General features: G+C 51.7%; 1 protein-coding gene across 1 annotated transcript in view; it reads left to right on the forward strand.

Moving 5' to 3' along the window:
* The window catches only part of HCFC1 (host cell factor C1), a 57994-nt gene that overhangs the window by 43725 nt on the left and 1418 nt on the right, over positions 1-12851 (forward strand). Inside the window, 6 exon segments of the mRNA XM_060253202.1 lie at positions 990-1346; positions 4013-4131; positions 4222-4359; positions 5166-5351; positions 7842-8139; positions 9044-9107. Coding sequence (XP_060109185.1) covers positions 990-1346; positions 4013-4131; positions 4222-4359; positions 5166-5351; positions 7842-8139; positions 9044-9107 — 1162 coding nt within the window.

A 12851-nucleotide genomic window follows, 5' to 3' on the forward strand; every position in this document is an offset into this window, starting at 1 on the left:
GAAGGGAAAGGAGATTGTGAGCCACTCGGAGACTCTGTCCTTGAAAGGGCAGTTTTTGGAAGAGCTCTCTCAGCCCCACCCACTTCACAGGGGGTGTGTTGTAGGGAAGAAGGGAATGGAGATTGTGAGCCACTATAAGATTCTGAGATTTGGAGTGGGGGGCAGGATGTATATCCAATGTCATCATCTTATTGGTATTATTACTACATTGTAATATATAATGAAATATAATTATACAACTCACAACCTGGTTGCTAACAGGCCACGGACTGGGGGCTAGGGACCCCTGGTGTAGAGAAAACCACCATTATAAATACACACGCAAAAGGCCATGGTGGAAGATTTCCAGTCAGGACTGCCAATAAATAAAAACTAAAATGAGTCACTTGCAGTCCTAAATAAAACCGTCCTGAGCGGCCTCCTGAAGATCTGAAAGTAAGCCAGCTGGGTGAGGAGGTCATTCCATAACCAGGGGCCGCTACCAAAAAGGCGTATATCGGGCGAGCTTCTTTGATTGGACCGTCAGGACGGCCTCTCCTTGCGATTGTAATTCCTGAGCAGGAGCATCTGGGAGAAGGCAGCCCTTCCGATTCCCCCGTTTCAGGCCCCATTCGGGCTTTTAAGGGCAAAACCAAATGTGAATTGGGCTCAGGAACGGATTGGAAGCTGGTGGAAATGCTGTAATTTTGGGCTGCTTTGGGGTCGCGTGTGCTGAATAGCTGGCCCCCCCAACCTGCAGTCTAGCTGTTGTCACCCGACTACTAAAGATTGGAAGTGAGGGGACCAGACTCGCCTCCCTGGGAAGATTGTTCCTGAATCACGGGGCTGTCACCGCAAAGGCCCTTCCTCGTGTCCCCACCAAACAAGCTTCTCCGATTGACGATATAGTCAGGAGGGCCTCTCTCCGCAGTCTCAATTCCTGGGCAGCAACGTCTTCTCCGCCAGTCCCCGTTTTTGCTCTTCTCACAGCCTCCCGTCCTCTTTTGCAGGCTCCGGAGAGGCCATGGACACCTCCGAGGCGGCGGCACAGGCCGAAATGAGCCACCTGGGCTCGGAGGGCCACGAGAGCCAGCCCACGGCCATCCCCATCGTGCTCACCCAGCAGGAACTGGCTGCCCTCGTGCAGCAGCAGCAGCAACTCCAAGAGGCCCAGGCAGCGGCGGCGGCAGCAGCGGCCGCTGCCTCCCAGCAGCAACACCCGCCTCAGCACCCCTCCCACTTGCCGACGGAAGCGTTGGCCCCCGCCGACAGCCTCAACGACCCAGCCAGCGAGAGCAACGGCCTCAACGAGCTGGCCAGCGCCGTCACCAGCGCGGTCGGGTTGCTGCCCTCCACGCCCACGGAGAGTAAGTGCCAGGGGCGGGGAGGGGGGGCGGGCTATCGGGCGCAGGTGCTAGAGCAGGGGTGGCCAAACCGTGGCTTGGGTGTGACACATGGCTCTTTCACACTCAGTGTTCCCTCTAAGCTGAGTTACCGTGAGCTAGCTCACAGATTTTCAGCCTCCGGCTTACACATTTTTGTCTTTAAAGAAAAAAGGTCAAGGCTGTGCAAGCACCGATCGTTTCTGACTCTGGGGTGACGTTGCTTTCACGACGTTTTCATGGCAGACTTTTCACAGGGTGGTTTGCCATTGCCTTCCCCAGTCATCTACACTTCCCCCCCCCCTCCTCCAGCAAGCTGGGGACTCATTTGACCGACCTCAGAAGGGTGGAAGGCTGAGTCAGTCTTGAGCCGGCTACCTGAAAACCCAGCTTCCACCGGGAATCGAGCTCAGGTTGTGAGCAAGCTTAGGACCAGTGTTCCCTCTAAGTTGAGTTAGCTTGAGCTAGCTCACAGATTTTTAGCCTCCGGCTCACACATTTTTGTCTTTAAAAAAAAAAAAGGTAAAGGTAGTCCCCTGTGCAAGTACTGGTCGTTTCTGACTCTGGGGTGACGTTGCTTTTATGGCGTTTTCACAGCAGACTTTTTACAGGTTGGTTTGCCGTTGCCTTCCCCAGTCATCTACGCTTCCCCCCCCCCCCCCCAGCAAGCTGGGGACTCATTTGACTGACCTCAGAAGGGTGGAAGGCTGAGTCAGTCTTGAGCCGGCGACCTGAAAACCCAGCTTCCACCGGGAATCGAGCTCAGGTTGTGAGCAAGCTTAGGACCAGTGTTCCCTCTAAGTTGAGTTAGCTTGAGCTAGCTCACAGATTTTTAGCCTCCGGCTCACACATTTTTGTCTTTAAAAAAAAAAAAGGTAAAGGTAGTCCCCTGTGCAAGTACTGGTCGTTTCTGACTCTGGGGTGACGTTGCTTTTATGGCGTTTTCACAGCAGACTTTTTACAGGTTGGTTTGCCGTTGCCTTCCCCAGTCATCTACGCTTCCCCCCCCCCCCCCAGCAAGCTGGGTACTCCTTTGACCGACCTCGGGAGGATGGAAGGCTGAGTCAACCTGGAGCCGGCTGCCTGAACCAGCTTCTGCTGGGATCGAATTCAGGTCGTGAGCAGAGGGCTCCACTGCAGTACTTCAGCTTTACCACTCTGCGCCACGGGGACCTTCAATTTTTTTGTCTTAGCTCAGGAAAAATGGCCCCAGAGCACAATAATTTATGCCATCGCTCACAACTTTAATGCCAGTAGCTCACAAAGTGGAATTTGTGCTCAGAAGATTCTGCAGCCTAGTGGGAACATTGATTAGAACCAATGAGGCGGCCTCTAAGCTGTGGAATTTTGTGAGCAGAAATGCTACTTTGTGAGCTGCTAGCATTAAAGTTGCATAAAAAGCGACTGCATAAATTAGTTTGCTCTGGGGCCATTTTTTGTGAGTTAAGACAAAAATGTGTGAGCCGGAGGCTAAAAAAATGTGAGCTGGCTCACACTAACTCAGCTTAGAGGGAACACTGATTAGAACATAAGAGAAGCCATGCTGGATCAGGCCAGTCCTTTCCCTCCCTCCCCCCTTCCCTGCCTCCCCCTTCCTTCCTTCCTTCTCTCAAACATCTGACATTTATTTATTCTGTGCAACTCATATGAAGCACATTTGGCTACCCCTGCACTAGAGGGCAGGCAGAGATGAGGGTTGCGGAGTCTGCCATGCCTTTGGTTCTTGAAGGGTCCCTTGGTGGGCAAAAGAATTTTCTTCCCTTGTTGTGTTTGCCATTTGTTATATTTTAAATGTTTATATCAGGGGTGGCCAACGGTAGCTCTCCAGATGTTTTTTTTTGCCTACAACTCCCATCAGCCCCAGCCAGCATGGCCATGCTGGCTGGGGCTGATGGGAGTTGTAGGCAAAAAAACATCTGGAGAGCCACCGTTGGCCACCTCTGGTTTATATCATGCCTTTCTGCCCTTATGAAGGATACCAAGGTGGCCAAGAAATTAGAACGTGCATAATAAAACCACATTTTTACACCATGGAAGGCAGCAAAAACCATTAAATTCAGAGCTAAAACACACACACAAATGTTAAAAAAACACGCTGTGGGGTCTGTTATCATTGGGAGATGGGTTTAGGATGTTGAGCGAGGCTGCTGTTCCACATCCTGGCCGTCTCGCCCATAACGTACCTCATGCCCCAGATTCTCGGGTTGGCTCCCTAGTGCAGGGGTGGCCAAACTTGCTTAATGTAGGAGCCGCAGACTAAACGTCTGATGTTTGAGAGCCGAAAGACATGAATGTCAGATGTTTGAGAACTGCCATACAGGGAGGGAGGGAGGAAAGAAGGAAGGAAGGGAAATAGATGGGGGGAGGGAGATGTGGAAAGAAAGCAACTTTAAAGGCATTCTCCAATCCTCTGGTTGACTTGACTTGGAGAAGTGATTTAAAGAGACTAATGCCTTCTCCAAGCTAGCTGACGGGGCATTGGGGGCTTCGAGAGCCACACAATATGCGTGAAAGAGCCACATGTGCTTTGAGTAGGGAACAGAGTCCCTTAGTGCTTTGAGTAGGGAACAGAGTCCTTGGCAAGGAGGGAAAGCAGCTTTCGAACTCTCCACTGGGTCTCTTTGCTGACCCTCACCTTCTTCCCCTTCCAGGCCTCGCTCCCTCGAACACCTTCGTGGCCCCGCAACCCGTGGTCGTGGCCAGCCCGGCCAAACTTCAAGCGGCGGCAGCTCTGGCCGAAGTTGCGAACGGGATCGAGCCCTCTCCAGTGGTAGGCTCGGCCAGGCTCTCGAAGAGGGGCGGGATGGCGGGCGAGGAGTCGTTCCCCCGAGGCTCAGCCGTCTCCTCCCTCCCCGCGCAGAAGCCGGAGCCCCCCGCGCCACCCCCCAAGGTGGTCGTGAAGAAGGAGAACCAGTGGTTCGACGTCGGCATCGTCAAGGCGACCAACATGATGGTGACGCACTACTTCCTGCCGGCGGACGACGCCCCCGCTACCGAGGTGAGCCGTCTCCACCTGCCTTGGCCCCGCTGTCGATGGCCCCGCCAGCCAAAAGATCCAAACCCGTGCCAATAGCGCAAGTTGTCGCCGCCGAGATCGCGCTGAATGTCCCCTCTCTGCGGTTTTCTTTCTTTTTTTTAAACAAACAGTTCTATTGTATTGTAAAAAAAAAAAACCCAAAGAGCAAAAGGGATGTCCTATTTACATTCATACCTTCTGTTTGCATTCCCCAAAAGCTTGTTTGTACAGATAAAACATTGTTCATAGAACCTTAATACAAGGTAGAATATATAAAGGAGTGGAGTAATTTAACATAACATAACAAAACACTGGAGGGGATCAAAAGGCATTCCCTGAGTCCTTATCACGAAAGAATAATTTGTTTGTGAATGACGCGCTGGTTGATTGAAGAGGAAATTGTAGGGTCCACGTCGATTTTGTCAAGAATAGGGTACCACTTGGCAATGAAATTTTGAGCTGCTTTTAAGGGGTCATGAACGTCTATGCCAGCTGTGATTTTATCCATTGTGATAGAATCCTGTATTTTAACGAGCCACCTGTCAAAGGTTAAGTCACACTGAGATTCCCAGTTTTGAGCTATGACGGTTTTGGCTGCAGTTATGAGAGCTGAGCAAGGATATTTTGGAGGGAGATGCATTGACGGCTGGCCAGTTATTGAGAAGAATGACTTCTATTTGCCTAGGGATGTTGACACCCGAGAGATTCCGTCTGTGATACGATTTTTTGCCAGAAGGAATTAACTATCGGGCACTCTCACACTCTGCGGTTTTCTCTCTTTCCGGCAGGATGATTCAGGGACTCTCCCCGATCATTCCCAACTCAAGAAGCAGGAGCTGCAGCCCGGGACGGCGTACAAGTTCCGCGTGGCGGGCATCAATGCTTGCGGCCGGGGCCCCTTCAGTGAAATCTCCGCGTTCAAGACCTGCCTGCCCGGCTTCCCTGGAGCTCCCTGCGCCATCAAGATCAGCAAGGTCGGCCTGTGCAGCCTTCCTCTTCTTGGGTATCCGGGGTAACGCAGAATCGTAGAGTTGGAGGGCACCCCCAGGGTCATCTAGTCCAGCCCCCTGTGCAATGCAGGAAATTCACAAATATCTTCTCCCCCCCACACCCTCAGTGACACCTGCAGCCTTCCTCTTCCTCTCCTTGGGTATCCGGGGGTAACGCAGAATCGTAGAGTTGGAGGGCACCCCCAGGGTCATCTAGTCCAGCCCCCGTGCAATGCAGGAAATTCACAAATACCTTCTCTCCCCCCCCCCCTCCCCGCACCCTCAGTGACGCCTGCAGCCTTTCTCTTCCTCTCCTTGGGTATCCGGGGTAACACAGAATCGTAGAGTTGGAAGGGACCTCCAGGGTCATCTAGTCCAGCCCCCCACACAACACAGGAAATTCACAAATACCTTCTCCCCCCCCCCCATACCCTCAGTGACCCCTGCAGCCTTCATCTCCTTGGGTATCCGGGGTAACGCAGAATCATAGAGTTGAAAGGGACCTCCAGGGTCATCTAGTCCAGCCCCCCGCACAACGCAGGAAATTCACAAATACCTTCTCTCCCCCCACTGCATCCTCAGTGATCCCTGCAGTCTTCCTCTTCCTCTCCTTGGGTATCCGGGGTAACACAGAATCGTAGAGTTGGAGGGCACCTCCAGGGTCGTTTAGTCCAGCCCTCTGCATAACTCAGGAAATTCACAAATACCTCCCCCCTCCCCCAACACACACACCCAGTGACCCCTGCTGCATGCCCAGAAGATGTAGAGGTCAGTGGTGTCCTAACAAAGCTTGCACGTAGAACTTCAAATAGACAAGGAAAGGGAAAGGTCCCCTGTGCAAACACCAGTCGCTTCCCACTCTGGGGTGACGTCGCATCACAATGTTTTCACGGCAGACTTTTGACGGGGTGGTTTGCCCTTGCCTTCCCCAGTCATCTACGCTTTCCCCCCAGCAAGCTGGGAACTCATTTTACCCACCTCGGAAGGATGGATGGATGGCTGAGTCAACCTGGAGCCAGCTACCTGAAAACTCAGCTCGCGCCGGGGATTGAACTCATATCGTGAGCAGAGCTTAGGACTGCAGTACTGCAGCTTTAACACTCTGCGCCACAGGGCTCTTCCCATGTAGCAAAAAGACATTCACAGATGACAGTTCAAAAACAGTCTTTCCAATCCCAAAGGAGTAACAATATTCCAGTATTTAGTTGAAAGAACTAAAGGAGAACCTGGAAATCTTAACAGACATGTTTCGAACCTTGTTGGTCTCCTGTGAATGTATTGTAAAGATTGGGTTCCAGTGATACATACGCCTCCAAACTGAAGAAAGACGGATGAAAGGTCTTGATATCTAGAAAAGACGTCTTTGGAAGGGCTTCTTTTAGTTCCACAAACTAAATACTGGAATATTATTACTCCTTGGAAAGACTGTTTTTGAACTGTCTTCTGTGAATGCTTTTTTTTGCTACACGCTCTTGTCTATTTGAAGTTCTACATCCATACCCAGAAGATGGCAAAAAACAAACAACCAACCACCTTCCAGGATCTCTGGCCAAATTGGCCTGGAGAAAATGTCTTCCTGACCCCAAAGTAGCAATCAGCGTTTCCCTGGGTGTGTAAGAAAGGGGCCACTAGAACTCAGCACTGATGCAACCCTTCCTGCCCTTCTCATGATCTGACTAATCCACAGGATCAAAACTATAATAGAAGAAATGTCAGGGTGAAACTATCCTATCAAAACATGTATTGCGGGGGGGAATATGTAATAGGAAAAATCTTGTGGCCTCTACTTCTAAATAATCAAAGATGAACAATATAAATGTGCACAAAAGGCACTTTAATATTCCAAAGCTTCTGCCTTAAACAGACTGCAATATGAGTGCACGCAGGCACTTTCCCAGTCTGCACTAAAATGAATCCAAACAGTCTGCAGAAAAATAAACCAAGAGTGCACGCAGGCACTTTTTAAAGGTTAAGAGAAATGTTCCCTCTAAGCTGCAGAGCCTCGTGAGCAAAAATTCTACTTTGTGAGCTCCTGCATCAATTATTGTGCTCTGGGGTCATCCTTCCTGAGCTAAGCCAAAAATGTGTGAGCTGGAGGCTAAAAATCTGTGAGCTAGCTCGCACTGACTCAGCTTAGAGGGAACACTGGCTAGGAGTCTGCTTTTGACTCATAATCCAAAATCGTAAGAAAACAGCCTGTAATGAATTCTTTCGTCCAGATTGCTCACAGGCACTTTAACAGTTAAACAAATTTCCCCCCTTCGTAGTCTTGCACGGTCAGCCCACTGTTGTTTCAGTGAGGCGTTAGGATAAAGAATAAGTTCATCCACATAAAGCCAGTCCATGTTGGCCGGTGTCAAAATGTTTCGTAGCTTTTTTTGAATATTTAAGTGCCTGTGTGCACACATGCATTTTTCATCTTACATTATTTAGAAGTAGAGTTCACTCGCTGTGCATACCTTGTGTGTCCCTCAGAGTCCAGATGGAGCCCACCTGACTTGGGAGCCCCCCTCGGTGACTTCTGGGAAGATCACTGAGTACTCGGTCTACCTGGCCATCCAGAGCGCCCAGGCCGGCGAGCCCAAGAGCGCCGCCCCTGCCCAGCTGGCCTTCATGCGGGTGTACTGCGGGCCCAGCCCCTCGTGCCTGGTGCAGTCCGCCAGCCTCTCCAACGCTCACATAGACTACACCACCAAGCCTGCCATCATCTTCCGCATCGCAGCCCGCAACGAGAAGGGCTATGGCCCCGCCACCCAGGTCCGGTGGCTGCAAGGTGAGCCCAGGGGGACAAGGACGCCGGGAGGGGGGGGGGGTGGCGGGAGGCAGACCATCTCCCTGGCTTAAGCTCAGTCCACAGCAGAGAGAGGGCAAGGTAGAATCTATCCAGGGCATCCCAGTCTGCAGGCAAAGAACTGGTCCAGAGGCCTACATTTGGTGTTAAACGTTCTGTGCCTCAAAACTTCATATGCCACGGGCCTCATGGGAGCGAGCGAAGTCTTACCTGCATGATTTAGACTTGAGAATTCAGGCTATATAAAAGGGCAGAGAATGAAAAAGGGCATGGTGGCAGCGGGAAGTACCATCGAATTGCAGCCGACTTGGCAGCAGGGGCCGTTTTGTAGAAAAATAGGTGGTGGAGCTCATTAGCAGAACTCATTAGCAAATGCCGCCCCCTAAACGCAATCCAGCACAAGAAAGGAGAGCCCCGGGCGAGCGAGACCTGCTTGGGCTGGCTAGAGATCCAGCCAGCCCAAGCAGGCCTCGCTCGCCTGGGGATCTCCTTGGCCTCCTGCCCCCACACGCACAGTCAGAAGGCCACCCAAAATCACATAAGAAGTGGAGAAAGGGTGGTGCGGGCTTCTCCAGGGGTTAATGAGGGTTGCTGGGGTGCGGCAAAATGGTGGCTGGCCGGCTGCCCGCTTTCCTAATCCAGGAATTGTTATGCAGCTGCACCTACTATTGAATGCACAACGTAGGTGGGGAGGAAGAGGGGGGGAACCCTCAGAAAGATTCAGGAGCTGTGCTCCTGTGAGCTCCTGCTGAATTCAAAGCCTGCTTAGCTATATTTTGTTTGCACTGAAGCCCAGCGCCACCTTGGCATGTGCTCCGGGTGCAGAGGGATGGCAACTGGTGGGGAGGGATGGGAACTGCCATTGATACGCCCTTCCATTTTGCAGAGTCCAGTAAGGATGGCTCCATGCTCAAACCAGCCAACAAGAGGCCGCTTTCCTCACCTGATCTGTGAGTATCCTCCTCGGCAGAGCAGTTACCCCACAGAGCATTTATGCGCTCGTGTCCCGCAAAGCGTCAAAGGGAGGTGGGCAGCAAGGAGGCCTGAGATTCTGCCCTCCACGGCTCGTGAGCAGTCCTGCTAGAAGAGAAGAAGCAGGCCGAGCGGGAGGAGGGTTTCTTGCCAAGTGGCACAAGCGCTTTTCCATTTTGTTCCCTGTCACAACCCTACCAGTGAGACATGCCAGCGCCAGGTTGGGAAACTCCGAGAAATCTGGAGGTGGAGCCTTTGGGAAGTCAGAGATCATAGACTCCACCCTCCAAAGCAGCCCTTTCCTCCAGGGGAACTGATCCCTCTAGTCTGGAGAGGAGCTGGAATTCCGGGGGATCCCCAGGTCCCCCCTGGAGGCTGGCATCCCTGAACCTCAGTGGGGCACAAGGCCACAGAGTCCCCCCTCCAAAGCAGCCCTTTCCTCCAGGGGAACTGGTCTCTGCAGTCTGGAATTCCGGGGGATCCCCAGGTCTCACCTGGAGGCTGGCATCCCTGAACCTCAGTGGGGCACAAGGCCACAGAGTCCCCCCTCCAAAGCAGCCCTTTCCTCCAGGGGAGCTGATCTCTGTGGTCTGGAGAGGAGCTGGAATTCCAGGGGATTCCCAGGTCCCACCTGGAGGCTGGCATCCCTGAACCTCAGTGGGGCACAAGGCCACAGAGTCCCCCCTCCAAAGCAGCCTTTTCCTCCAGGGGAACTGATCTCTGTAGTCTGGAGAGGAGCTGGAATTCCAGGGGATTCCCAGGTCCCCCCTGGAGGCTGGCATCCCTGAACCTCAGTGGGGCACAAGGCCACAGAGTCCCCCCTCCAAAGCAGCCATTTCCTCCAGGGGAACTGATCTCTGTAGTCAAGAGATGAGCGGGAATTCTGGGGAATCCCCAGACCTCACCTGGAGGCTCTGCAGAGAACACACCTTGGTGCTTGAAATCAAGATTGGAATCTTTAAGTCTCGGTTTGTTGCTCAGACCCCTTTACGCCACAGGTGGTGGATTTGAAGCACAATCTTTCCATCGAGAATCTTGATTTCAAGCACAAGCACTTTTTTCCATTGAGAAGCTGGACACACTTTAGTTAATCAAAGACTCCCAACTGGCACTTTTTTAAGCCCTTTGGGGCTTCGGAACGGATGTAAGATTTTGGAATTGCAACTATTTATAACAGAGCATCACATGTCCCAGACAGAGAGTTGCATCTGTACCCTGTGACCTAATAGCCACTGATGGACCTCTGCTCCATATGCTTATCCAGCCCCCTCTTGAAGCCGTCCATGCTTGCAGCCGCCGTCACCTCCTGTGGCAGTGAATTCCACGTGTTCATCACCCTTTGGGTGAAGAAGCACTTCCTTTAATCCATTCTAACCCAACTGCTCGACTTGCTTCAGCAGAGCCTGTGCTGTCTGGATATTCCTTCACGTGGACCAGAATATGTGGCGCTAGGCTTGTCTCATACAGTCTGCACAGTTGCTTACATATGCGGGCTCGGGAGCCTCCCCTTTAATTACCTGGGGAGGGGGAACTGCACTTCGTGTGAGCCATTTAAGAGCCCTGGTTAGTGCCAGCAGTCATTATGAACCTGAAGGTTCCAAAAGCCTAATCTTTCAAGACTGCAAAAGGTGTTGTGGAGATGCATGAGTAATTAAGAGAACATAAGAACCTAAGAGAAGCCATGTTGGATCTGGCCAATGGCCCATCCACTCCCAACACTGTGTGTCACATAGTGGCCCAAAAAACCCAGGCGCCATCAAGAGGTCCATCAGTGGGGCCAGGATACTAGAAGCCCTCCCATTGTGCCCCCCTCCCCAAGCACCAAGAATACGGAGCATCACTCCTTCAGACAGAAGAACATAAGAGAAGCCATGTTGGATCAGGCCAATGGCCCTTCCAGTCCAACACTCTGTCACACAGTGGCCCAAAAAACCCAGGCACCATCAGGAGGTCCATCAGTGGGGCCAGGATACTAGAAGCCCTCCCACTGTGCCCCCCCCCAAGCACCAAGAATACAGAGCATCACTTGCCCCAGACAGAGTTCCAACGATAAGCTGTGGCTAATAGCCACTGATGGACCTCTGCTCCATAATCTTATCCAATCCCCTCTTGAAGCTGGCTATGCTTGTAGCCGCCGCCACCTCCTGTGGCAGTGAATTCCACATGTTAATCACCCTTTGGGTGAAGAAGGACTTCCTTTTATCCGTTCTAGCCCAACTGCTCAGCAATTTCATTGAATGCTCATGAGTTCTTGTATTGTGAGAAAGGGAGAAAGGCCTTCTTTCTCTACCTTCTCTATCGCATGCATAATCTTGTCAGCCTCTATCATGTCACTTCTCAGTCAACATTTCTCCAAGCTAAAGATCCCCAAGCGTTTTAACCTTTCTTCATAGTTCCGGGTGGTTTGCTATGTTGGTCTGCAGAAGACGAGCAAGGCTGTGTCCGGTAGCACCTCTGAGATCAGCCAAGATTTCCAAAGTAGAAGCTCATGGAGCTCCCTTGGTCCGATGCAAGCAGGGACACAGATCCCTGAACTCTTGTATCGGATAGATTTCAGTCCAGAAGCACTTGAAAACCAACAAGATTTCTAGTGTGTTCACTTTCGAGAGTCAAAGCTCCCTTTTTTGGATGGAAAGTAGGACAGGCAATCCCTCGGCATTTGCATCCAACAAAGGGGAACGTTAGTTGTTGTAGATTTTCCGGGCTGTGTGGCCGTAGTCTTGGCATTGTGAGACCTGGTGTTTCACGAGCAACTGTGACTGGCATCCTCAGAGGTGTAACCCAGAAAACTGGAGTCCTCTCTGGGTCAAATTGAGAAGAAGTTGGTAGGCAGGTAATTTATATCTACGCCGGCAGGTGAGGTAGGGCTGAGTCACTGTCTTGTGGGAGTTTCCTGGGCTGTGACATGCTAATGGAGGAGCTTCCCTGAGGGGGTTCTTTTGTATGTGGATTGGCTGTTGACATTCTAATCTTCTATGTAGTTAGAATGAGAACTCCAGCCGCCACCTGGAGGTTGGTAACCCTATCAGAGGTTGGCTGTTGTAGCTTTTCTGGGCTGCGTGGCTGTGGTCTTGGCATTGCGAGACCTGACATTTCACGAGCAACTGGTACTGGCATCCTCAGAGGTGTAACCCAGAAAACTGGAGTTCTCTCTGGGCCAAATTGAGAAGATGGTAGGCAGGCGATTTATATCTACTCAGGAAGGTGAGGTAGGAGCTTCCCAAGGCTGTGATGTGCTAATGGAGGAGCTTACCTGAGGGGGTTCTTTTGAATATGGATTGGCTATTGACAGATGGCAGATAAAGTCAGATGCTGAAGCTGCAGCTCAAATCCTTTGGCCACCCAATGAGAAGGGAGCACTTGCTGGAGAAGACCCTGATGCTGGGAAAGGCAAAAGAAGGGGACGGCAAAAGAGGAGATGGCTGGACAGCGTTACTGATGTAACCAACACGAATTTGAGCAAACTTTGGAGGATGGTGGAAGACAGGAGGGCCTGGTGTGACTTTGTCCATGGGGTCACAAAGAGTCGGACTCGACTGTGCGACTGAACAACAACAAAAATTGACATTCTAATCTTATCTACAGTTCAGGGGTGGCCAACAGTAGCTCTCCAGATGTTTTTTTGCCTACAACTCCCATCAGCCCCAGCCATTGGCCATGCTTGCTGGGGCTGATGGGAGTTGTAGGCAAAAAACACCTGGAGAGCTACTGTTGTCCACCCC

The sequence above is a fragment of the Heteronotia binoei genome, chromosome 13 (assembly GCF_032191835.1).
Source record: "Heteronotia binoei isolate CCM8104 ecotype False Entrance Well chromosome 13, APGP_CSIRO_Hbin_v1, whole genome shotgun sequence".
In the NCBI taxonomy this organism is placed as follows: domain Eukaryota; kingdom Metazoa; phylum Chordata; class Lepidosauria; order Squamata; family Gekkonidae; genus Heteronotia; species Heteronotia binoei.